The 25,152-nt window shown below is 32.9% G+C and overlaps 2 protein-coding genes across 3 annotated transcripts; both read left to right on the top strand.

Moving 5' to 3' along the window:
* The first annotated feature begins 4,533 nt into the window (after window positions 1-4,533).
* Window positions 4,534-7,038, top strand: LOC122587955 (protein FAR1-RELATED SEQUENCE 5-like). Its single transcript, XM_043760106.1, has 4 exons — window positions 4,534-5,476; window positions 5,679-6,616; window positions 6,788-6,859; window positions 6,928-7,038. Exons 1-4 carry the CDS (start codon window positions 4,534-4,536, stop codon window positions 7,036-7,038), a joined length of 2,064 nt encoding a protein of 687 aa, XP_043616041.1.
* Window positions 7,039-20,275: 13,237 nt separating this feature from the next.
* On the top strand, window positions 20,276-23,083 carry LOC122589590 (staphylococcal-like nuclease CAN2). Of its 2 annotated transcripts, none has more exons than XM_043761897.1 (6): window positions 20,276-20,595; window positions 21,596-21,771; window positions 21,872-21,928; window positions 22,385-22,544; window positions 22,628-22,696; window positions 22,771-23,083. In XM_043761897.1, exons 1-6 carry the CDS (start codon window positions 20,467-20,469, stop codon window positions 22,870-22,872), a joined length of 693 nt encoding a protein of 230 aa, XP_043617832.1. In that variant the 5' UTR covers window positions 20,276-20,466; the 3' UTR covers window positions 22,873-23,083. The 2 variants fall into 2 exon arrangements, with proteins under 2 accessions (XP_043617832.1, XP_043617833.1); XM_043761898.1 differs by having other exon boundaries at window positions 20,517-20,595; window positions 21,549-21,771.
* The last annotated feature ends 2,069 nt before the right edge of the window (window positions 23,084-25,152 follow it).

The raw sequence follows: 25,152 nt of genomic DNA, 5'->3' as shown, positions 1-25,152 counted from the left end.
CATCAGACTCTGCTAGTTTAGGGCCCAAATCACAGTTTAACTTTGGCCTATCCCGCCATTGTTCCTTAAATTTGTCTCTATAAAATTCCAACACCTTTTTCTTAATAGTTGATGGCTTAGTAACCCATGTCCTGTCCACAAGAAGGCCAGGGATGTTGTTGCTCGGCCTCCTGTTATTAATCAGACCATGGAAAAAACTCGAGTTCTCATCCCCGTCCACCGCCCATTTACATCTTGACCTCTGTTTGAGATCTTGTACCTTACAACCTTCAATGTCATACAATTTCTTCATACATTCCATTCTAATCCAACTTTCTTCTTCAGATAAGTCTTCTACTTCCAACTTGGAATCGAGTTCTTCGAGCTCTAACCTGCAGAGTTCAACTTCTTCTTCATCTTTTCGCTTGAAATCATCTCTCCAAATCTTCAATTTGTCCCTTAACCATCTAAATTTGAGCATCAGAACCACGTTGGGGAGTCCAACTCCTTCAAATGTATCAAAAGCCTCCTCAATAGTCTCTTCGAAGTCCGCTTTCCCCATCCAAGAGTTAAAGAAACAAAAGGGTATCGGTCCAAAATTTCGATCCACTAGGGACAGTAGAATCGGATTATGATCTGAAAAACGCCTAGGGAGAGCTCTGAAACAAACTCCTGGCCAGCTATCAATAACTTCTCTCCCTACCAGAATTCTATTGATTTTACTTAACTTCTTTCCTCTGTCGCCCTCAGTCATATAAGTGAATTTACTACCCTTCATCTCGAATTCATGAAGGTCTGATGCACCAATGAACGCATTAAACGCTCTTGCACAATGGGACTTGAAAACTGACCCTTTTCCTTTCACTAGCATCACGCACCGAATTGAAATCTCCTATAAAGAACCAAAGGCCAGGGGAGCCCCTTTTCAGATTCGCCAACTTATCCCATGAGTCAATTTTTGCTCTATTGCTTTGTGGAGCATAAACATTGACGACAAAAACCCAATCTGGATAACCTTTAATCCTGCCTTTAACTAATAAATAATTTCCGTCTTTCACACAATCAGTTTTTTTAAAAACTTTCGGATCCCACACACTAAGAATCCCACCCGATCTACCACTTGCTTCAACAAAATCAAACTCAAAACCCCCATTTCCCCAATAATTACGAGCTAAATCACTAGAGATAACCCCACATTGCGTCTCTTTGAGAGCAATGAAGGAGACTTTATCTATGTTTTTATTAGCTTTAATCCATTCAGCCTTCCCCATACCCCTTATACCTCTGATGTTTATAGAAAGAAAGTTCATTGTAAAACAAAGTTCATACCTTCTTCTTCGATTGTTCTCCTAACTCCTTTTTCTTCTTTTTCCACATCAACCCCTACCACTTTCCCCATACCCATCGTGCCTTTTATTTTATCGATCATCACATCATCTTGATTCTCTTTCATTCTTCCTTCATCTACCGATGGGATTTTATGTGAACTATCCCCAGAAAAAGTCTCTTCAATGGTTTGGGATATTACTTTCCTTTGAGTCAAATCCTTATTTTTAACGTTAGTAGCAGCTTGGACCTTATCACTCTCCACCTGTTTAATGGGCTCGACAAAGGAGTCCAAAGGCCCATCTAAAGAACTGAACTCAGATGTGCGAGGCCTCTTTCTCGATTTCATGGCATTAAAACTTAAGTTTTTATAATTATTATCCTGGCTTTTGACAATATTACCAAACTTACCCTTGACCCTCCTAACCGACTTTTCCTTAACCAACGTGAGAACACAAAATTATTATTATTTTTATTGGAAAACTCCCCTGCATTAAAATTTTTAGCATGCTTCTCCATGTCCCCATGCAACTCACTCGTTACCCCTTCCTCTTCCACCCTAGTCTCCACCCATTCACCTTCCTCCAGGTTTCCGGCCATATCGCCAGAGTTGTTAGTTGTTTTGCCGCCGTCTTCTTCATTTGACATTGCTGAACCCCCTTTCACCATACCACAAGGTGGACACCAATCCAAAGATCTTTCCTCAATCCAAACTCTGAATTTCTTTTTCCTCCACCTTATAGTCACCACCTCCTTAACCTGCTTTCCATCCCCGACCAACATCCCTACGCATTCCACCGACTTGTTATCATCCTCCTCCTTTGCTGTTGAGGGGCTGATCACCTTCCCCACTTTCTCACATATTTTGTTAACGACACCTGCCTCAGCCAAGTATACTGGAACCCCGAATACACCGACCCAAGCTATTCGTTCAAAAGGTATGGACTGACCAAACCACACATCTAATTGGGAAAACCATGGATCCCATCTTGACGAATTAGAGATAAAATCATGAGCATCCTTCTCATTCATAAACATCATAAGCATAGATAACCCACTCAGGTACTTGATGTTAACCCCCACTAGACCAATATCCCCGAGCCAGCCATGTAATGCGACCAGAGCATCAAACGATTTGCATCTTCCGACCAAAGCACGATTATGTTCTTTTGTTAGACCACAACAAGAGTTGTCAATGGTTAATTCTATCTCCTTCCTCTCAGACCTGCTTTCTCCTTTAACAACCTCACTGTATGACTTTCCCCCGTTAACTGGTAAAGCTTGTTGCCCCGTCTTGAAGGTATGGAAGTTTGATCGTGTATTTTCCTTTCTTTTTGGCTTATACCCCTCCTCGGTCCCTCTATTTTCAGCAGCAAACCATGCTTTGTTAATCTGAAGAACATTCCATCCCATCCTCACATGCTTCAGTCTAGACTCCAACTCTTTCCAATCCCTAACACCTTTGAAGCTAGCGAAACCGAACCGGACATCATCGACGTTTCGTTTCCTAGCAATATAAACCCCCACCAGATCTCCGTAATTCTTCAAAGTATTGGATAGCTCCCAAGGTCTGCAACCCTCAGGAATATTAGCGACGAAAAACTTTACAATCTGAGTGTCTTTACCTTCTTGTTTCTTTGGAGAAGAGTCTCTAGGCGGTCTTCTTTTGTTAGTGACATGCTCCCAACCGTTTTCTCTCTCACACTCTTTCACACCCATTACTTTTTTATTACTATATGTTTTTAATACTCGTAATTAGTATACTACTAACAACTACTACTAGAATTAATAAAAATTACTCGTAATAATAATAAATACTAAAAATTGAAAAGAAGAAGAATGGGAAATTCACTAAAAATGTTTCTTGTATGTGGTTCTTCCTGCGACACCCATGAAGATGTCAAGCTTGTGTTGAACACATTTCTGGTAACAACATCATAGTCCCCTCCCTGTTACAATTGTTAAAATATATGTCATATTAATTAAGTTGTTTTGGTTTATTGCTTAGTTTATTTTGCATGTGCTGATAAATAAGAGCTAGCTATTATAATGGGTCAAGTAGTGGGGTTAGTGTTTCCTATTTCTTAGCTAAATTTCGAGTACTTATTTGCTTGTAAGCTGTGAGAGTTTATATTTTCCAATTCAACAACACTCACTAAATAACAACTTTACCTGCTCATCTAAATTATCATTAAATATAAAAGGATTTGTTATCTAATGCCGGGGTTATAGGTTAGTAGGCATTTAATAAACTCAAAATTTCTTAAAATATTGAAGGTTTTGGGTTTCAATTCATCGACGGTGTATGGGAAGATTAAAATGTAGACAAACCTTACATCTACCCAGGTAGAGATTGTTTTCGGGTTCTACCTAAATGGTAAAAAAAAAGGACCTCTGGCCTTTGCATGGGATGAGGATCGGACCTTTGGCTCCAGAAAATACTAAGGGTTGTAGTTAACTTACATAAAATACATTTCGTATCAAAAATCCACCTTAAATTTTTGGTAAGTGTACAACTACTTTATTCACCTTAACTACCACCCCTAGTTAGTCTATGTATAGCAAAACCCAATATAAAAATCACTAATGATTAGGAGGCCTAACAAAAACACCTAAACTTTGACCTAAATACCACCTGTTATTTTGTTTTAAAATTCTATTAATTATATTATGTTATTACCACTATACCCCTAATCTTTTCTTTGCTCATAATACGTAATTGTAAAATCTTCTTTTTTTATTAAAAATATTCCTTCTACTGTACGTGTTTCTTCCATCTTCATGGTTAGTCTTCTTTTAACCCTAATAATTTATTAATATCATAAATGGTTATTGAAAGAATTATTATATTTCAATATTCAATCTGATAAAAATTTTTAATGTTATAGTGCATTGGAATGAGGTTATTGTTATGTGATTATATAAATTAAAATCATACAGTACATTAAGAAAAAGATTATTGTTATGTAATCGACGATGATATATTATCTTGATATCTAATTGTTTATACATGATATATTCAATTATTTAGTATACAATGTTTGTACTGCACTATAATGACATTGAGAAGAAAATATATATCCTTAGTGGTGGACAATACCTCTTGGAATTAAAGGAGAATTTATAAATGATATAACATATTTTTCGACTACTTGTATTATACAGTAGGTGATATATTGTGAAAAATTTTAATTAGATTATTTTGTATGAGCAGCTCATCATTTAAAGATGTTGGATAATCCACATGATGCTGAACCTATTCAGAATAGTTCTAATGCTATCCATAATATTCTCGAAGAAGTGGAACAGGTTGAACCTTCACATATTCAACCACTTGATGGTTCTATCCATAATATTCCACAGATTGGTATGAAATTTGATTCGGAAGAAGAATTGTATGAGTATTATAGAAAATATGCGTATCAAGTCGGATTTGGAGTGTCCAAGGCAAACGTTAGAAGAAAGGGTGATACAAGATACTATTCACTTCAATGTTTTAAAGGAGGGGTATATGTATATAAGACTGAATCTAGTAGGCCAAGATTGTCGAGCAAAACTGGTTGCAAAGCAAAAGTGAGAGTAATTGTTAAAAGCAGTGGCAAATGCAGTATCTCTTTAGTGTTGTTAGAGCATAACCATGTTTCAAGTCCAGCAAAGTCACGTTTTCAACGATCTCATAAGAAAATGGATTCATATACGAAAAGGAGGCTCGAGTTAAACGATCATGCGGGGATCCCATTACACAAAAATTTTCATTCATTGGTTGTTGAGGCTAAAGGGTATGAGAATTTACCATTTGATGAAAGAGATTGTAGAAACTATATTGCCAAAGTAAGACAACTAAGACTTGGAGTTGGGGATGCAGAAGCGCTTCGTAATTATTTTGTTCGTATGCAAAGACGCAGTCCAAACTTTTTCTACGTTATTGACATAGATGATGAAAGTCGTTTGAGAAATGTATTTTGGGCAGATGCAAGATCTAGGGCGGCTTACGAGTCATTTGGGGATGTTGTGACTTTTGACAGCACATACTTAACCAATAAATACAGTATGCCTTTTGCTCCTTTTATCGGAGTGAACCATCATGGACAATCTATCTTATTAGGATGTGGTTTAATATCATACGAGGATATAGAGACATACGTATGGCTATTTAAGTGCTGGTTAGAATGTATGAATGGACGTTTCCCGAATGCAATAATAACATATCAATGTCAATCAATGAAATCAGCAGTGGCACAGGTATTCCCACAATCTCATCATCGTCTTTGTCTTTGGCATATTATGAAAAAAATCCCAGAAAAATTAAGTAGTTTAAAGCAATATAAAGCAATAAAGAGGACTCTTAAAAAATATTGTGTATGAGTCTTTAGATCCTCAAGAGTTTGAATACGGATGGGCCAAAATGATTACAGATTATAGTCTTGAAAAAAATGATTGGCTCTCATCCTTGTATAGTGATCGCATGCATTGGATTCCCGTCTATGTGAGAGTTATATTTTGGGCAGGAATGTCTACTACCCAAAGAAGTGAAAGCATGAATGCTTTCTTTGACGGGTATGTTAACTCAAAAACCACTTTGCGACAATTTGTTGAACAATATGACAATGCACTAAAAAGCAAGATGGAGAAAGAAAACAAGGCTGACTATGCATCTCTACATTCTTCATACCAATTGTTGACTCGGTATTATTTCGAAAGACAATTTCAAGAGTCTTACACTAATGCAGTTTTTAAGTTGTTTCAAGATGAACTGAGAGGTATGTTGTTTTGCAATCATTCATTGTACCAAACAGATGGCACATTATCATTATTTCATGTGAAGGATATTCAAGAAGGTAAATATGAAGAATACAAGATAAACGTTGTATATACCGTGAGTTATAACGAGGTTGGATGTGATATCAAATGCTCTTGTCATTTGTTTGAATTTCGAGGGATTATCTGTAGGCATATGGTTAAGATCTTAATTGAGAAGGGCATTAATGAAGTTCCATCACGTTATGTTTTGTGTCGATGGAGAAAAGATGTGAAACATCGACAATACTTTGTGACAAACTGTTATGACGATTTGAAGAGTGGAGAGCAAACTCAACAACTTGATCGCATGTGTACCAACTTTTATGAAGCTGCAAATATCGTAGATTCTCCAGAAAAGTATGAATATTTGATGAAGTGTATAAATATTGCAAAAGAAAAGCTAAACGATAATTCGATTTGGAGTGTTAACAATAATTTAATCGAAGATGTTGCAAGTGTTGGTGCTCATGATCCCTTGGAATCGGCTAGCAGGTTAGTGTCGCCTAAGAAAGTACGCAGTAAAGGTCGTCCACCATCAAAGAGAAAAGAAACCAAAATTGAAAAACTTGTAAAGACAAGAAAGAAAAATTCAAAGGTATTGTTATATACATTGATCTTTGCCTGTCTTTTAATTCGTATTTATATAATGTATTTCGTTATTAACCAATTGTAACACTTGCAGGTATCAAAAGAAAAAGCAGACAAACCACAACTTCAAGGATGGCCATTGTTGTCAAATATGTCAAATGAGCAGGTAATATTTGCATTAACCTTAAATGAAATAACTATATTTAGTTGGTATAACTCATTTAATTATTACAGGTGAATTCGAGTTCCGTTACACTGACAAACACCACAACTTGTATACAAGGAACAATTCCTGTCCATGATAATTTGTTAGCAAGTAGATATAGCTTTGATCTTAATGAGTGAGCAAGTAAGAGGTGAGTTATTATGTTCTATTATTTGTATTTGGTTTGGTTAATTGCATGACGTATTATATACTCTGGTAGATTAACTTTTTTTTTTCCGTTTAAATGGTACATGTAGAGGTGGATTTCGAGCAAACATGATCAGTTCGTGAGCATCTTGGACATAAGTTTCTTTCTTCTTTTTCTTTAGAATTAATAATTGTAGTATTTAGTGTTATGGAAATTCTAGACCATTATTGATTCTGCTATTCAATCTTTTTAGACCAATTTTTTCTTTTTTATTGATTTTGCTACCTATTATTCTATCAATAACTAGTTTCTTTTCATTTATGTGGAATGATCATGACTTTAAGCAGTTTACTCTACACGTTATGATCATGAGGTTTAATATCATGTAGATGTTATGTTATCAAACTAAAGAGGGAATGCAAAACATTGAATAAAAAAATGTGGCAGGTGGTGATGAGAGGTTTGCAGAATGATATTGTAATCTAAAGAGGTTGGAGCTCATGTTTTATCCCCAATTGTTGTACGTAAATTGTATCCAAAAATATGTGCAAACTTTGTTGGCAGTAATTAATAATAATAAAATATCGTTTGAAAGATGAAACCAAAAAGTATATAAACACAAATTTGTGATGAAGCTAATTTGATTTTGTGTGTGTAAGTCTGTGAAAAAACTAATGATCTAAAACTAACAGGAATTTTGCTTACACAATAAAAGTAAAGGAAAAAAAAACTATAGTCCGTAAATTAATGAGGGGCAAAACTGGAACACAATTTATGTGGAGTATGGGTTATAATTAAATTGACAGATGGCAAAATACTATTTGTTAGGCTAATAAGTAAGCTTATATGGTAGGCATCCCTATCACAACTCTATAAAAATATGCAATTAATGATTCATATAAAAATGATAATTATCATATTAAATTTTTTTCTGATTCATATAGAAATGAGAATTTAATGCAATTAATGTATTTAATGCACCTTAACTACTAACCACACGGGGAACTAGTCGGCAAATCCTAAATGTAATATAATTTCCTTTTACTAATGGTAAACTTTAAAAGTTCTTCCAGCACTATATATGATACATATTTGAAACTTCATTAGTATTGTTAAAGTTCTGAGTATCTTGAAAGTTAGTATCTTATGGTATCCACCTACCATACTACTTATATTTGAATAAATTTTGCAACTACCGGCCCGATGTGACAAGTGGGTTCATAAGCAGGAAATTCGAGACTTGTGGATAAATGTGAGGTTCAAATACAAATTTATATGAATTTTTACACTAAATTACACTGGATATGGAAAAAAATGGTTCAGCGGGTTCTAAGTCCACCCTCCCAGGTGTATGTAGCTCGGCCCTTGCCTATAATTGTATTTTACACAAAAATTTACCTACATCGAAATGAAAGTTTAGGTAGGGTGATATTTAATAGACTGTACTCTAAATTGCAAATTCATTAGGTGGATTCAATGGCAGTGCAAGATGGGGATGGTTTTACAGTCTATGTTAATGTTAGCAACTCAGATCCTCCCAACGAGGTTGTAACGGCGGTTGTCTAATGCAATGAAGCACGTGCTGCAAGGAACTACATAAGAGCAAACGCATTGCAGAAGCAAGTTAAAGATGCAGGATATGCGTAATGAGCTCCTACTCATGCCTATCTCACAATGTATAATTATTTACTACTTAATGTTTTAATTTGTGAAACTCTTTGTCGACACAGGGTGCTAAATATCAATAATAAGCAAAAAGCTAGCACGAAAGTATCAGATTAGACTAAGGTACTTTAAATAGATTTTGTTTCTCATATTTCTTTTGTTTTGCTCTCTTTGAATCACCTTCCCTGATGTTGGTTGTGAACGATCTGTGGGGATAAATAATGGGTCGGTTATCTGTATTAAGTATGTTATCTATGAAACTTTTCTAAACGTTTTTCAACGCTGTAAAATTCCAATACAGGTGACTGTCAGCAAACGCTTTCCTATAAAAATTTCTCTTCAAGTAATAGGCAATGATTGATTGAGTGACTATGCGATTTGGCCTAATTGGAGGAAACAACCGGACCAAAAGTGTAACCAATTACACTGTCCCTCAGCACCCATAGGACATTAGGCAATGATTGATTCACTTTTAAATCAATGATAATTACTTGAGTGCTTGGATATATACTTTTATAATAGGCTTATTTAGATGTATCATATTTGAAATTAGTTATTTGCTTATTACATATTGCACTCCCAAACATCCCTTAAGAATGTTCTCAATCTGGGCCGGGTCAGCCCCACTCTCCACATTTGTGAGAGTGGATCATTGGAAGAGTTTTTGGGAGTCTTGGGTTCTATTCCAGACATTCGTGTAATTTAGGAGTAGGAGAAGAATGATTTGCCGTTAGAAAAAAAAATAGCATACTTAGTCTACATTTCATAAGTTCATATCTTTTAACATATTCTGGTTCTTTGTATGGAGATATGCCCTTCTCGATTTGGATCTTTCATTTCTATTTAGTTAATACTATTGCCTTCTTGTTTCTTAGTTTTTATCAGTTTCTCTATTCACGAGTTAATGGATACAGGGGAATAGATGCGCCTGAAATCAAAATGCCTTACGGGGAAGAGCTAAGGATGAGCTGGTGAAGATACTTTCTGGGCAGTGCTTGAAAATTTTGGTCTATAATCAAGATCAGTATGGTCATTATGTTGGGGATATCTACTGTAACGACATCTTTGTACAGGTAAGTTGTGTGATATCAGTTATTATAGTGTTATGTACCTACAATGTAATGTGCACTAATATGGGAACCTCGAGTAAACAGAAATTGATGTTGAAGAAAGGACTTGCATGGCACTACACTGCCTATGACAACCGGCCAAAGTTAGCAAAGGTGATTGATTATCACTTGTCAATTAGCTTTTTGAAGTTTGTTTTATGAAAATGGGTGAATTTGTTTGATGTCAGTGGGAAAAACATGCCAGAGATAAGAGAATTAAGCTGTGGGCTGATTCGAATCCTGAAATGCCATGGGAATGGAGGAAGAACCATCCGCAACAAAGATATTAAACTCTGAAATGTCGAGAGTACCTACTTACCAAGAATGACAATCGTGGTATTCAAACTTAGAATTATTTAAGGTGTGAATATATTATCTCCTATGTAACCCATGTCTGTTATCTGACCATCGGTGAATCCAGTCCAGATAGATTTGCTAATATAGGTATGTTGTATCGTAACAATTATGCTATCGGTATGTGATATGTCAGTTGGCAAAGTAGGTCTAATGCTCAATGTTCGTTTTGTGATTAACTAGAATACATACAGTAGCAGGTTTCTTTTGTTGAGGAGACGGCCATCCTTTAAAAACGTACCAATATGATTGGAAAGACCTTGTCCATGGTAAAGGAGTTGCCCAACTTTTTCTCAAGTAATTGAACTCTAAGGATTAGCCCAATTTCGGATTTCCTTAGTAATTGAACATTTGAACATTGGGTGTAAACAAGTTGGGTTTTTTCAAGCTACTCGAGTCTGAGCTCGCTTAAGTGAAGTTCGAGCATAGTAGTTTTCGAACACGGTTCATAAAACAATAAAACATAAACTTATTACTTGATTAGTTAGGAATGCTTGTATATAGAACTCTGCCGTGTGAAAAGTTGTGTCATCTAATTCCGTAGTTGCATCAGTAAAGTTTATAACATGATCCCTTGGAGTCATCTTATGCAAAAACAAAGAGAAATAAGATGTGGAACTGCCGATGATGTTTATAAGATGCAACAAGATATGTATCCATGCGATCCTGTTAATGTTGGAACTACCATATCAATCCTTATTATATAACGTATTTATGGAAACACTTTTAACCACAAATGTAAGAAATAAACAAGTAAAGTTACAACAAATACCGTCTTCTACGAGTTAATTTTAAAAAACCTGTAATTTCTAAGTTAACAAACCTTTTACAAACTTAAATTCCACCAATTAAACCACTTCTATGTGTTCTCTCTTTTCTTTCTATCTCTTGTTTGATTGGACCACTACACATGCCACCTATGTTTGTAACAATTAGTTTGTAATTTGTTTGTCAATCTAGCATGGCTCTATTAGAAAAGAGGAGTGCAAAATGCGGAATATAAATGCTGAGATTGAGAGATCTATTGAGGAGAATGGGAGTTTCTTTGTGAGAGATGTCGAGGAGAAAGTGTTATGATGGGGTTTCTTTCTTTTCAACCGTTGTGTTTTTTTTTAACGTTTGAATGGCCAAAGTCGGTTCGTGTCACTTATGGGCACCTACGTTTTCGGCACCTACGGGGGCGTTTGGTTCGCAGAATGCTTTTAAAGGAATTGGAATCTATTTAAGGAATTGGAATTTGAAGGAATTGGAATCTGAAAGTTCTAAAATATATTATGTGTTTGGTTGACTGAACTCAATGTGTTTGCAATTCAGTTAAATGAATTGAAAATTAAAAATAACAAATGTCAAAATTACCCTTTATTAAATATTACAATTTTTTTTCATTATAATATAACATATGATCATATTAACGGATCTTGTATATAAATAATAATAAAATAATAAAATAGATAAATAATAATTATTATTATTATAATAACATAGCTTAGATATATCGATCCATACTTACGTGTATACCATAAAGTCAAAATCAACTTTCCTCTAGAAGTCTTTCACTTCACCGGCAAATCTGCAACTCTTTTTCTTCCATCAATTTTTTTTCTCTCTATTAATTCTCTTTCTTTGATTGATTTATACAGAGCTCATATTCTAATCCAAACAAGCATATTATATTTAACACACAAAACCCCATGGAGTTTAGATCTGATACGTTTTTGTTCCATGAGGTTAAGGTGAATGTAGTGCAATGGTAAAGATGGTGTGAGGTTGCCTGGAGGGTGCGAGTGGTGATGGAAGTGTGATGGTAAAGATTGATGACGAAAGTGCAGGACTAGTAGTGACCGGTAAGGATGAAAGAAGGGTGTTTTGGTCTATATTGTGAAATCCTAAGGAATTCAAAACATTCCATCACATATGTGAAGGATTTCCAAAATCTGTATTTCAAGGAATTTAGAAGAATGTTTTCGAATCAAATTCCTTACTTACTCCAACCAAACAAGGTAAATAATAGAATTTAAATTCGAATTTCATTGAATTCCTTCGAATTCCTATCAACCAAACAACCCCTACGTTTTTCGGACTAGGGTTTTCGGACAGGATGTCATTTGAATTTTCAGATAACACTTATCGACACCTACGTTTTTCGGATAGGATACCATTTGAATTTTCATAGAAACACAAAGGGAGTAAATTTTGCCCTCTCAAGATTCGGACCTGGGTGGAGTAAATTTTGCCCTCTCAAGATTCGAACCTGGGTCTCCCCATACCCAAGACCCTCATAGGAGGACTCCGAAACCACTGAGGTTTAATCTCAATGATTCAACTATTGTGTTAACCTCGTATATAAATGAGCGGATGAAAGTGATATAATTTTATCCTTTTTTGAAGTAAAAATTTTCAATTGTATTCACTATTCTAAACATTTTCTTTACTTAATATGTTTATAGAAAAATGATAAATCTTTCTAAAAAAATTCTTAAAAATCCTTTTAAATATGTTATTATGACACTTGGTAGACTCATAGGATGAGATTAAGAAAGAAAATAAGTGTTTTATACTTGTGATGTTTTAATATTTTTAAAAGAATTATTAGGCTATTTTGTTAGGAAAATATATCATTTCTCATACATATAATATCTCAACTAATAAAATAACTAAATAACCCCTTTTACAATAATTACTTTTACATCAATTTTCTATAATACTTGGCCGCCACAACGCTATCTCCTCTTTTGCCGTTGCATTTCTTGGCCATCCATCTATTAAAATATCATATATTTATGACGTGAATTAATTTTAATACACTTGTAATAGTTTTAGACTTTAGGGGACTTACGAGTCGTGCAAACCCATTTTATCAACCTTCCCAAATTCAACCAATAGTATTCTTACAACTTACTTTACCTTTCAACCCTTTCAATCAACCCTCCTAACTTTTTTTTATTGGCATTTCATAAATTCTCAACCCTCCTTTTCTTTTTTAAATCCATAAAAAAATAACATTTTATTATTAAACATATTATAAATAAAAACACAACATACTACATTTAAAAACTAAAAAAAGAAAAATATACTTCAACATTATTTTTTAAACTAAAAAACACAACATACTAAATTAAATCTTCAATTGGTGGTGGTTAAAAGCCGGGTCATCGAGGTATGACACATCTAGACCTGCTACATGCTCTGTAAGATCATACCGGAGACGATGATGGACGTTTTCATCAACTTGCTGGCTGCCAGGATATAATTTTGATGTTGGTGGTGGTATAGCCGACGGTATAACCCCAACCTGCCCCAATCTAATGCTTCACTCCTTTCCCCCTTATGTTACATGAAATTTTCATCTGGTTTAAACAATCACGCCAATATATACACCAGTATGAATATGTTCAACAAGAAATGATAAATTTTTACATCATTAACGTCTAATAAATGTATTTATTTGTACTTATAAAAATTTTAGCTTATTGTTGTGAAACAACGACCTAATAGCAAAATATAATTAACATAACATAGAACAACAATAAAAAGAAGTAAAGAACAATAGAGAGAATATGAGAGTGTTCTTTTCATTGATATATGGAATACTAATACATACCCATTATTTATAGGATACTCATAACCTTACAATAATAAATGTGATTATAAGTTAAGTACATGGATAGTCACATAATAAATATATACATTTATAACACTCTCCCTTGACTATCCACTTTATACGCCTTAGAGTGTTGCCTCGTTAAACCTTGCAAGGAAAACCCAGTAGGACAAAACCTTGCTCAGGAAAAAAGAGTGCACGCGTATTTTCTCCCCCTGATGATAATCAGTGAAACTTCTTGAGTCGACGCAACCCTATCACATTAATCAACTTATTGAATGTAGAGGTCCGAAGTTATTTGGTCAACAAGTCTACCAAATTTGCGCTTTGATGTATCCCTCTTTAAGATGAGCAATATATGTTGCTTTATCTTTATATGGATTTGTTGGAGCTTTGTACCTTCATAAATAGCTAATATTTCTGCATGTTTAGAAGAAGCTTTAATTGTTTGTTTTATTGAACGTCATGATTTTGCGGTGACACAACTTGTAGTATCCATTTGAGATCCATTTAGCTAATATTTCTACATGAACGTCATAATTAGCTAAAATGTTGACCATTTTGAGATCAAAAAATCTCTTCTAGTATCCAACAATACAATCTATTATCAAATATTGAAGGATGGACTCATGGACACTCATTCCATATATAAACCAAAATATTTCCTGTTGAATGTCCATTTAAAAAATTATGCCCCATAATAACCTTAATAGATAAAAACCCAGTAGGACAAAAATCTAATGAAGGGAAAAGAGTACATAATTATTTTGATATGTCCGAAAATGCTACCTCATTAAAAACCTTACCATGAAAACCCATTGGGACAAAACCATGGATAAGGGAAAAAGAGTGCAACACGTATCTTCTCCCCCTCGGCCACGTACTTATATTTTATAAGTTAAACTTTACCAACAACTTCAATATGAATGTTGCATTATCTCATACATGACCAACAAGTATTATCAATGCCTTAATGAAACTTTTAAACCAACATTGTGATCATTGTCATTGGAAGTCGAGGGGATCCTTTCAACATTATGTGACCTCATAGCCATGAGTGTCGGTTAACAACATAAAGTATATTTAACATCATTCTCCCTTAACTTTAATGATGCACAATCTTTAAGATATTCAATTTGTAAGCCAAGACAAACTTTGTCTTTTATTTCAAACTCATTTTATAATCCTATTTGGAAGCTCTCTCAGAGTTCTATTTATATTCAAATCACCAAAATACATGAAACTTACATTAAATTCAAATACGTATTTCTTTATAAGTCTCAAACATAAATTCTATGAAACATTTTTATTAAATATATAGTATGACAATTGTAACACATATACCATATTTGATCAAATAATAATCTCGATAACTTTCTCTATATGTTTTAAAATTTTCAAATCATGAGACATGTTTCTTGTATTTTATATCCCTCTTAGAATCTCAAAATGATCTATATTCATATCTTTTAGACGCAATTCAACTATCTTAACTTGCCAGACTTTCAATAGATCAATAGTTATTTCCACCATATGACATTTCTTGTCCACAATCAATACAAGATCTGTTCAATAATCTATGAGCCATATTTCAATTTTCTTATTCAATATTTGAATACAGACCCGTATAGATCATATCATATTTACACTTTCAAGTACATACACTTCATGTCCCAAACTACTAGTTCTTTTCAGGTTTTGGCAGTCATCCATATCGTATCAATTTATGTGCATGCATGCATTGAAGATCCTCACTATTATTCATAATATTTAGCGCTATATCATATACAAGTCATCTCGACGTTGCTTTTATTATTTTATTTTTTTTTCCCGATTCCACAAGTCTTTAGACATGCCAAATTCATTGAGATCTCATTATTTTCAAGTACCCGGGGTTTTTCAAAAACCTTCATATCTAGTTCATTATCAATATCTTGTGGGGTCTTTATACCTCAATTTTGACCATCTTCTTTATATGCTCCCTTTCTTTTGAGGCTTTTATTTGGAATCGACTTTTTTACCACTTTCAAAAGTGCGTAGACTCATTACTAATCGGAGCATTAGCAACTGATAAATGTGATTTAATCACTATCATTTTGGTCAATTAATATGCTGGCAATTACTAAATGTAGTGAATGAATTACACCACAAACTTTAAGTTGATATTTTTTAATGTGAGGATCTTTAATAATTTATTCTTACTCATTTCAGCTGCTTTCCATCTTCCCTAATTGGGAACATCTCCCCCTAATGTTGGGAAACTATATCATATCAATGAGAAACATAAACCATAAACAAAAGCCCAATGATAGCTTTATTGACTACGTTCACCTCTTTTATGTTTTAACTCATACCCAAAACAACCATACTAATGTCTAGTTAAATCAGACAGTTTCGAACTGAATCAAAGTATGAGCCTATACACTTCCAAGGCACGTCTATTTTCCCAACATTATTTCCAACATTCTTTGAAGTCTCATATTTGTGCATTGTGGTGGAGCAACTTAATCATATATTGCACATTCAAAACTCTTATGAGACATATGTGGTTTTTGACCATAAACCAATTTCATTGGGGAGGAAACACAATAACTTCTTGGCATGATACAATGTCAAATTATCGCATGTTAAATAATAACATGGCCCCAATCTATAGTCATTCATTTGCTTTCAATAATCATTATTGTCAATATACAATATGGAACATGCTCTCAATCTTATAAGTTGAGCAAATAATCACGCAAGCTTCATGCTGCGATTTTGATGACCCATTTAGACGATGCATCGATTTTAAAACACTAAATGGTCAATATGGACGAGGTATAGGCCTACTTACATCTCCTTTGCATATGTTCCATTAAATAATCCTTATCATTTTTGGCATATACTTTCTTATGGAGCAAATGACCTCAATTTAAATAATCACTTTGAATTGAAGTATCTCTTCACTTTTCAATATATTTCATATCAACATTGACCCGGGATGGTCCAACCGGTCATGCCAATTACTCATGATAATCATTAGTTTATAACCACGTGTGCTTTAAGTGCACTTAATAGCTTTGTAAGTTTGTTTCTCATGACAAATTTATATTAACTACTCTAGAACTTTTAGATCATTAAATATACTCATTAAGTATAACATTGTGTTGCCTTTAGCCATAAAGTGTGTATCTAGTTTAAGTAGCACATAGTCCAACATACGACATATAAGTAACATGGAGAAAACATTCCAAACAATACCGTATAATTCATCTTGGTAAATCTATACATATAAATACTCGTAATTAAATTATATCTTTTCTTAATTTGATTAGTGAGTATAATCCATAGGTAGTAATTATATCAAATGCACACATATTTTCTCTATGTAAATTTTAGCAAATTTATAACCAATATTCCTAAAACCTCACCCTTTTATATAGCATATCATTCGATGTATCAATTTACGAGGATTATATTATTAAAACATATCCAGTACCGTTTAGTTTAGCTTAAAAGTCAACTAGCCATAATACAAATATCCCATTTTCAATGTATAACTTGTACTCTAAAATTTGCATACAATACTTCTTCACGTCAAGTCCATTAGCATGGAATCATGCATAAATATAATTGAAGCAAGTATGCCATATATCAAATAAGGGAAAACCGACATCCCTTTTAAACACATAACTATTTATCCATTACAATCTTTTCGAAGATGCTTTATAGAATAACCAAAGGAAACTTAACTAATCTCATTGTACGTATTCGGAAAAACTATAGGCGCAACTATATACGACCTTGCGTATTATTAATTACCATAATCATTCGATAGTTAACTAGAAAATGTTGGTTATGTCATACAATTTTACCGAGATTCTCACACGTAGTAATCAAGGCCATAAGTAAAGCTATGATGAAAACTTTAATGATGATTAAGAAAAATGTAACTTAAAAACGAAAAAGAAGGTCAAACGAAATGCGATCATGTCGCATTTGATTTTATTTCTTTTCTTTCTTAATACCGCTATTTGCCTTTTATTACCAAAAAAAAAAAAAACTCATAGCAAGATTCTAGAATTTAAAATTTATTAACATTCAAATCATCACATATAATCACATGAGGTTGGATTCCAAATAAAATAAACTTGCAAGCCCTTTATAGTAACGAACTTGATTAATTGTGTGACAAAGATTTAGCCAAGAAAATCTTATAGTAATAGATTTTAGTTAATATATAAAAATGTTTTAGAAAAAAGGGCAAAATTAGTTATGCAAATCTATCGAAACAATTAGATTGTCCAAGGACAAAACCAATACACCCCTTCGAAAAATTAGGTTTTCATAGCAGAAAGAATTCAGCCAACTTAGAGTCATAGCATGTCAAATAGTAATCAAGATTTTGATTTAATATTATATCCTAGCTTGATGGATAATCACATGTTACAAACTATCATAAAAACAAGTCCAAGTTCAAAAACTTTCAGACCTTTTACTTTCAATAGTTTCAATGCAAAAAATTAAGGAATCATGATGCATGGCAATCAAAAATAAATATACACCTCATTAACTCCTATATGCTTGTTAATTCTTATTTCAAATTGTCACATCCATTTGTCTCGAAATGTCGATTAATTTCCTTTTCTTTTTCTGTTTTTGTTTAATGTTTGAATTAAATGAATCAATGGCATTTTGGTAACAGAAATACAACTTAATTTACCACTTTAAATCTTAATTCTAAGACTTCGTAAATCTATTCAAACATCATAATAATTAAGTTTTCGAAATCATTTTATTTGTCAATCAAGCGATTAATTTCGACAGCCCTTTTGTCTTTTTAAGAAATGAGCCTAAAATAAACAAATTTAGACAACTAAAATAGTTATTTACATTCATTTCCTTCACCAAATTAGCCATAATGGTACTTAGTCGTATATAAAACTACCACATCAACTATCTTTTTTCTAAGCAATGAATAAATTAAAGTATAAACTATCATCATATACAAAATCAAATAAAGTGTTCAATAATTCATATTTGAAATAAGTAGATAGTAGGCAATGACACACATGATTCTCATTTTATTGCTGGTTTGTGAATTCAACAATTAAAATAAATGGATTATGTATAATCAAATTATATAATAAACTATTACTTATATGACCGATGACATGCCGATAAGATACCAAAACAACTACGTAACTTTCCATATTACATTCCAAATAGAGTGGAAATCATTATATGAAGGAGTTATCTTGCCACTCTATGTCATATGTCTTTAAATTGATTTTCCAATTAAAGTCAGAAAATTTTACCAATACATGACACGACAATATGTAATGATATATCTAAAATCTAAATCAAAGATATTTGGTTGATACGGGTATTTACCTGCGCGTAGTTGCAAAGCAAAAGGCATAAATCATATAATTGGTGACATAGTTGTTTCTCATTCTCGGAAACAGACCTCAATGGTAACATCCCAAAATTGGCGAATTCTTCACGCTAACGACCTTTATTTGGATTTTGATTCGCGAGTGTCGTGCTGATAACGTGTTGTGAAACAACGACCTAATAGCAAAATATAATTAACATAACACAGAACAACAATAAAAAGAAGTAAAGAACAATAGATAGAATATGAGAGTGTTCTTTTCATTGATATATGGAATACTAATACATACCCATTATTTATAGGGTACTCATAACCTTACAATAATAAATGTGATTATAAGTTAATTACATGGATAGTCACATAATAAATATATACATTTATAATACTTATATAATTGTTTTAAATATGTGCATAGTAAATAAGTGTTAGAAAAAACCATAAAATATTGGTTCTTGCTCTTTTAAAATTTATATATAAATAAATAAATAAATATTTTGAATCCTCATAATTTTTATTAAATTAAAAATGAATTGGTAAAGAGTTGCTTATCTAAAGTTAAACGAGCATGGTACCCGCGCAATACGACGGCGATGACATTAATTGCGATGTGGTGGCGTCGACGGATGGTGATGACGTCAGCGTTAAGTGGTGTAAGTAATTGATAGATAAATATTTGATTTTTAGGGATAGTGAATATATCTTTTAAAAAATTATAGAATGATTGTGTAAGTTAATTAATTAAGGGTAAATGGTAATTTCGTATATACTAAAATTGTAAACTTTTTAACATAGGGGTATAATTTTTATTTAGTAGTATAGATAATGGACAATTTTTTAAAAATAAAAAAAAATAAATTTTATTCATACACACCAAGGGTCAAAACATATGATATCATTTGTGTTACATAAAATTTAAACGATTTTCTGAACCGATCTTTATCATCTTTAGTTCTACATTTAACATTTGTACCAAACATAACACTGGAGGACACGACAATAAAAAAACATAAAAGTTGTTGGAAAATATTCCCCCATACCTGCAGGTAAAAAAAAAAAAGAGTCATAGTTATTTACTTATTTACTTAATTTAACAAGTATAACTAAAAAAAACATAAAAAAAAGGTATCCAGATATGAATCTTCTTGCCACTACTAAAAGTTGATCTGCAATTATTGAAATTAACTTAACAACCCCCGTCCTTTCCTCGCATAAGCCATTAATTACAGAATCCAGAGTGGCTGAAGAAGAAAGGCAAAAAAAAAAGGAAAAAAAAAAGAGTAATAATAATAATATAATCTAAAAGGAAGAAAAATGGGAATAATTACAATAATAATAGTAGTAATAATAGCCATTAGTTTACTAAAAAGGTATCTTCAATGTGGTTTTTCTTCCGACAGTGACACCCCTGCGGGTGTCAAGCTTGTGTTAAACACATTTCCGGTAACTTTCACTAGCCTTTTTACTAATTGTAAATTTTAAAAGTTAATTAATTACTGTAATGATACATATTTGAAACTTCATTAGCATAGACCATGCTAAATAAATACCGACTATTTTTAAAGTTTGTATCACATGGTAACCAATTAGCATATTACTTATATTAGAAAAAAAAAAATTGGAAGTACCTGGTGGATGCGACGAGTGGGTTCATAGGCAAAATGTTCAAGATTTGTGGATAAAATTATTAGTGGGTTCAAATACAACTTTATATGAATTTTACATTTAAATAATACCGGATATTAGGGGGGAAATGGGTTATTAATTTGAAAAGGTATCTAGCTACGCCAAAAAAGTTTTAATGGGGCCATTGGGGGTGGTAGCTCATTGGTACGGTGACCATGGAAGAATTCACTTGGGTTTGAGTCCACTTTCCACATTTATGGGGGGTTGATTTGTTCGGGGTAGGGGTGGGTGGATTTTGGCAGTTTTAGGTCCATCTCAGACATTCGTGTAATTTAGGAGTAGCGGTAGCCTGGTAGAATAGTTTGATGTTTTATAAAAAAGGTAAAAAGCTGTAATGGGTATCCAACTTATCTAAGTTGGGTTATTATCTATCAAAAAGCCCTAAATATGGGTTTTTGATACCCACATTAGAGTTTGAATGGTACTCACATTAGAGTTTTCTAGAGTTGTATGATGGTACCCTACTACCTGCATTAGAGCTTTTATGATTGTATGGCCATTACATTAAGCTTTTTGGTACCCTACCATAGACGTTTTTAAAGTTATATACCCGCTAAAGCTTTTTTTGGATAGTTAGATTTTTTTCCTAGCAATTTGCCCAAAAAATTGTTTAGCCGGTTTCGGTGAACCTTACCGGGTGTATGTAGCTCGGACCACGTCTATAATGTATTTTACATAATATATTTACCTATTTTGGAACGAAAATGTAGGTGGAGTGCTATTTAATATATTGTACCCTACATTGCAAATTCATCAGGTAGATTCAAGGGCAGTACAAGATGGGGATGGTGTAATAGTCTATGTTAGTGTTAGCATCTCAGATGCCCCCAAAAAGGTTGTAATGGCGGCTGTCAAATGCAATGAAGCGCGTGCTGCGAGGAACTATGACAGAGCATATGCATTGCATAAGCAAATTAAAGATGCAGGATATGGGTAATGAGCTACTCATGCCTGTCACAATATATTACTGTTACTACTTAATGTTTTAATTTCCACCAAAATGTCTTCTGAATCACCCTCTTTGTCGACACAGGGTGCTATATATCAATCGTAGGCAAATGCTAGCACGAAAGTATCGAATTAGACTAAGGTACTTTAAATAGATTTTGCTCCTTATATTTCTTTTGTTTTTCATCAATAATAATGGGTTGGTTATCCATCTTAAGTATGCTATCAATGAAACTATTCTAAACATTTTTCAACGCTGTAAAATCCCAATACCTATGACTATCAGCAAACAATTTGCCTTATTGGTACAGTGACCATACAATTTGGCCTTATTGGTAAAACCACTAACCAGTTACACTGTCCCTCAACTAAAATGATTCAACCCATAGGGTATTAGACATTGATTGTTTCAATTCAGAATCAAGTATAATTACTTGAGTGTTTGGATATATACTTTTATAAGAGGCTCTTTTAGATGGAAAAAATCAGTTTTTGTATCATATTTGAAATTAGGTATTACATATTACAATCCCAAACACCCCCTAAGATGCACTAGGTGTTTCTTTAAGTTTCTTTAATCACAAGTCAATGGAAACAGGGGAATAGATGCGCCTGAAAACGCAATGCCTTACGGAAAAGAGGCTAAGGATGAGCTGGTGAAGATAATCTCTGGGCAGTGCTTGAAAATTTTGGTCTATAATGAAGATCAGTATGGTCGTTTTGTTGGGGATATCTACTGTAATGGCATCTTTGTGCAGGTAATTTGTGTTATATCAGTTATTATAGTGTTATGTACCTACAAATGTAGCGAAAACTAATTTGTGAAAGTGGATTAAAACAGAAATTAATGCTGAAGAAAGGACTTGCGTGGCACTACACTGCCTATGACAACCGGCCGAAATTAGCAAAGGTGATTAATCATATCTTGTCAATTAGCTTTTTGAAGTTTGTTTTATAAAAATGGGTGAACTTGTTTGATCTCAGTGGGAGAAATGTGCCAGAGATAAGAGAATCGGGTTGTGGGCTTCATCGAATCCTGAAATGCCATGGAAATGGAGGAGGAACCATCCTGAACAAAGATATTAAACTCTGAAATAGGGCTGTAAGAACCTTAATCTCGGTAGGTACTCAAATTGTTAGAATTACTTTAAGGTGTGAATTTATGTTCTTAATTAGCCCATGTATGCTATCTGACCATCAAACAGATCTAGATAGATTTGCTAATATGGGTATGTTGTATTGTAACAATTATGCTATGGTTATGCCAGTTGGCAAAGTAGGTCTAACGTTCACTGTCCGTTTTTGTGATTAACTAGTATACATACAATAGCAAGTTTCTTTTGTTGAGGAGACCGCCAACTGGATAACAAACACATCCATATAGTGGTCCATTCTTTAAAAATGCAGCAATATGATCGGAAAGACCTTATTCATGGTCAAAGAGTAGCCCAACATTTTTCTAGTTAATTAAACTTTTAGGAGTGTACTCTTGAGCCAAATATGCATCAAATAAACTAACTTGTTATGGAAAGTAGTTACTTGACTGTTAAAAATGATTTATAAAGTGGGTAATTAATTCTTACTCTTTGTAATTGCAACATTAATGTCCAAAAATGTAATTGAGCTTAGAGTGTAAACGAGTGGAGCTTTTAACTAGCTACTTAAGTGAAAAGGGGTGTTTGCTTTGATGTGATCTTGCAGAGGAACATCACCAGTTCACCCATTTTTTTGTACAGATTTCTTGATTTATATAATGTATGTATATGTGCGTACCTTTCATAAAAATGTATATGTACGTATTTTTGACATTGATTTTAGTCTTTTTAGAGATGTGGAACTTGATGATGATTTACAGTGGGTTTTCATATTTCGTGACATAACTTATAACTTTCAATTTTCCTTCCTCACATTGTCAAATTTGCTCCTTTTGTCCCTGGTCAAGTAGTTAAGAACACTTACCCTCACGTGTTGGTCACATGGAACGATTTAACTAGAGAAATCGGACTTCGTTAGTATTAGAACCTCAATTGAGAAAATTAACGTGAGAAAGTGTAAAGATTAACTACTTTAGAGACGAAAAATAATATACATAAAAATGTAAATAAAATAGTATTATAGTACAATCAAAAGTTCCCGAAATTACATCTTTTATATTAATAAAACAAAATTGTGATGATTTCATTTTACTTTAAAGAAGACTCTTAATATATCATCTTGATACTTTTATGACATCATCTAAAAAAAATTAAAATTGGGCAAAAAACGATAAATGGAAACTTAATTTAAGATATTATAAGACTTTAAATATTTTTATTAGATAATCATGAAAGGTTTCTATTGAAATAAGAAACAACTTTGTAGATCAAAATTGATTATTATAATACTATTTTGGAGTTAAAATATGAGTTTTAAATTATCATTAGATTTCTTATAACATAACTAATGTGATGTATATGTTATGATTTTTAAACAAATTGTAGTTTTAAAATCGCTTACTCAAAACATACAATATAATAGTGTCCAACATAATAAAAAATTAAACATGTTCATTGTATTATATTTTTTAAAAAATTAAATTCTATTCATGTCAATATGCGTGTTATTAGCTGGTTTACTTTAAAAAAAAAAAAAAAACTTGGAGCGGGATAAAGAAAACCATGTTCTTCCATCATTTCTTCGCACAATAATTAAAGAAATGAGAGAAAAGGACGTTTAGACAAATATCTGTTTCTAGGAATCTTCTTATGAAAAAATTGCATAGAAAGAATTAAATAATTCAACAACTCTCGAGTATTTTTGAGTGGAAAATGTGTCATTTTTCTTCTTCAATTCATTTCATATATTAACATAATAACATCAACCCAATTGTTTGTTAATTACTGTGATCAAAATAGTAAGCGACTAGTATAATGTCCACACTCCACAGTCCACACAATGCGACAAGATTATTTTCCACTGATGGCACTCGATGAATTTCTTTTTAGTGGAATAAATAAAATAATTGACACAAAATCTTAAGAATTTGATACATAAATACCCAGATAATTAATTATTATTATCTATTTACAAAAATGAATGTTAAGTTTTTTAGCCAAATTGATAATTTATACCTCGCATCATCAAATTGCATCGGATGATATCGTAAGTCTCGTATTCAGTATTAGACACAAGTCTAAAATCTAGTTTTCAAACAACATACCCCATATATATAATTGTACATAGGATAATGATAAATCAACCTAATTGGTGTGTCTAAAGATATACCTAATAGTAAGATGATGACATGTGGAAAAATCAGAGGCAAGATTAGAAAAGAAAATTAGTGGAATACATATGTCAAATTCTTAAAATTTGAGATTGATTTTT

Source organism: Erigeron canadensis, chromosome 2 (assembly GCF_010389155.1).
Source record: "Erigeron canadensis isolate Cc75 chromosome 2, C_canadensis_v1, whole genome shotgun sequence".
In the NCBI taxonomy this organism is placed as follows: domain Eukaryota; kingdom Viridiplantae; phylum Streptophyta; class Magnoliopsida; order Asterales; family Asteraceae; genus Erigeron; species Erigeron canadensis.
This window is presented reverse-complemented; position numbering and strand designations above follow the sequence as displayed.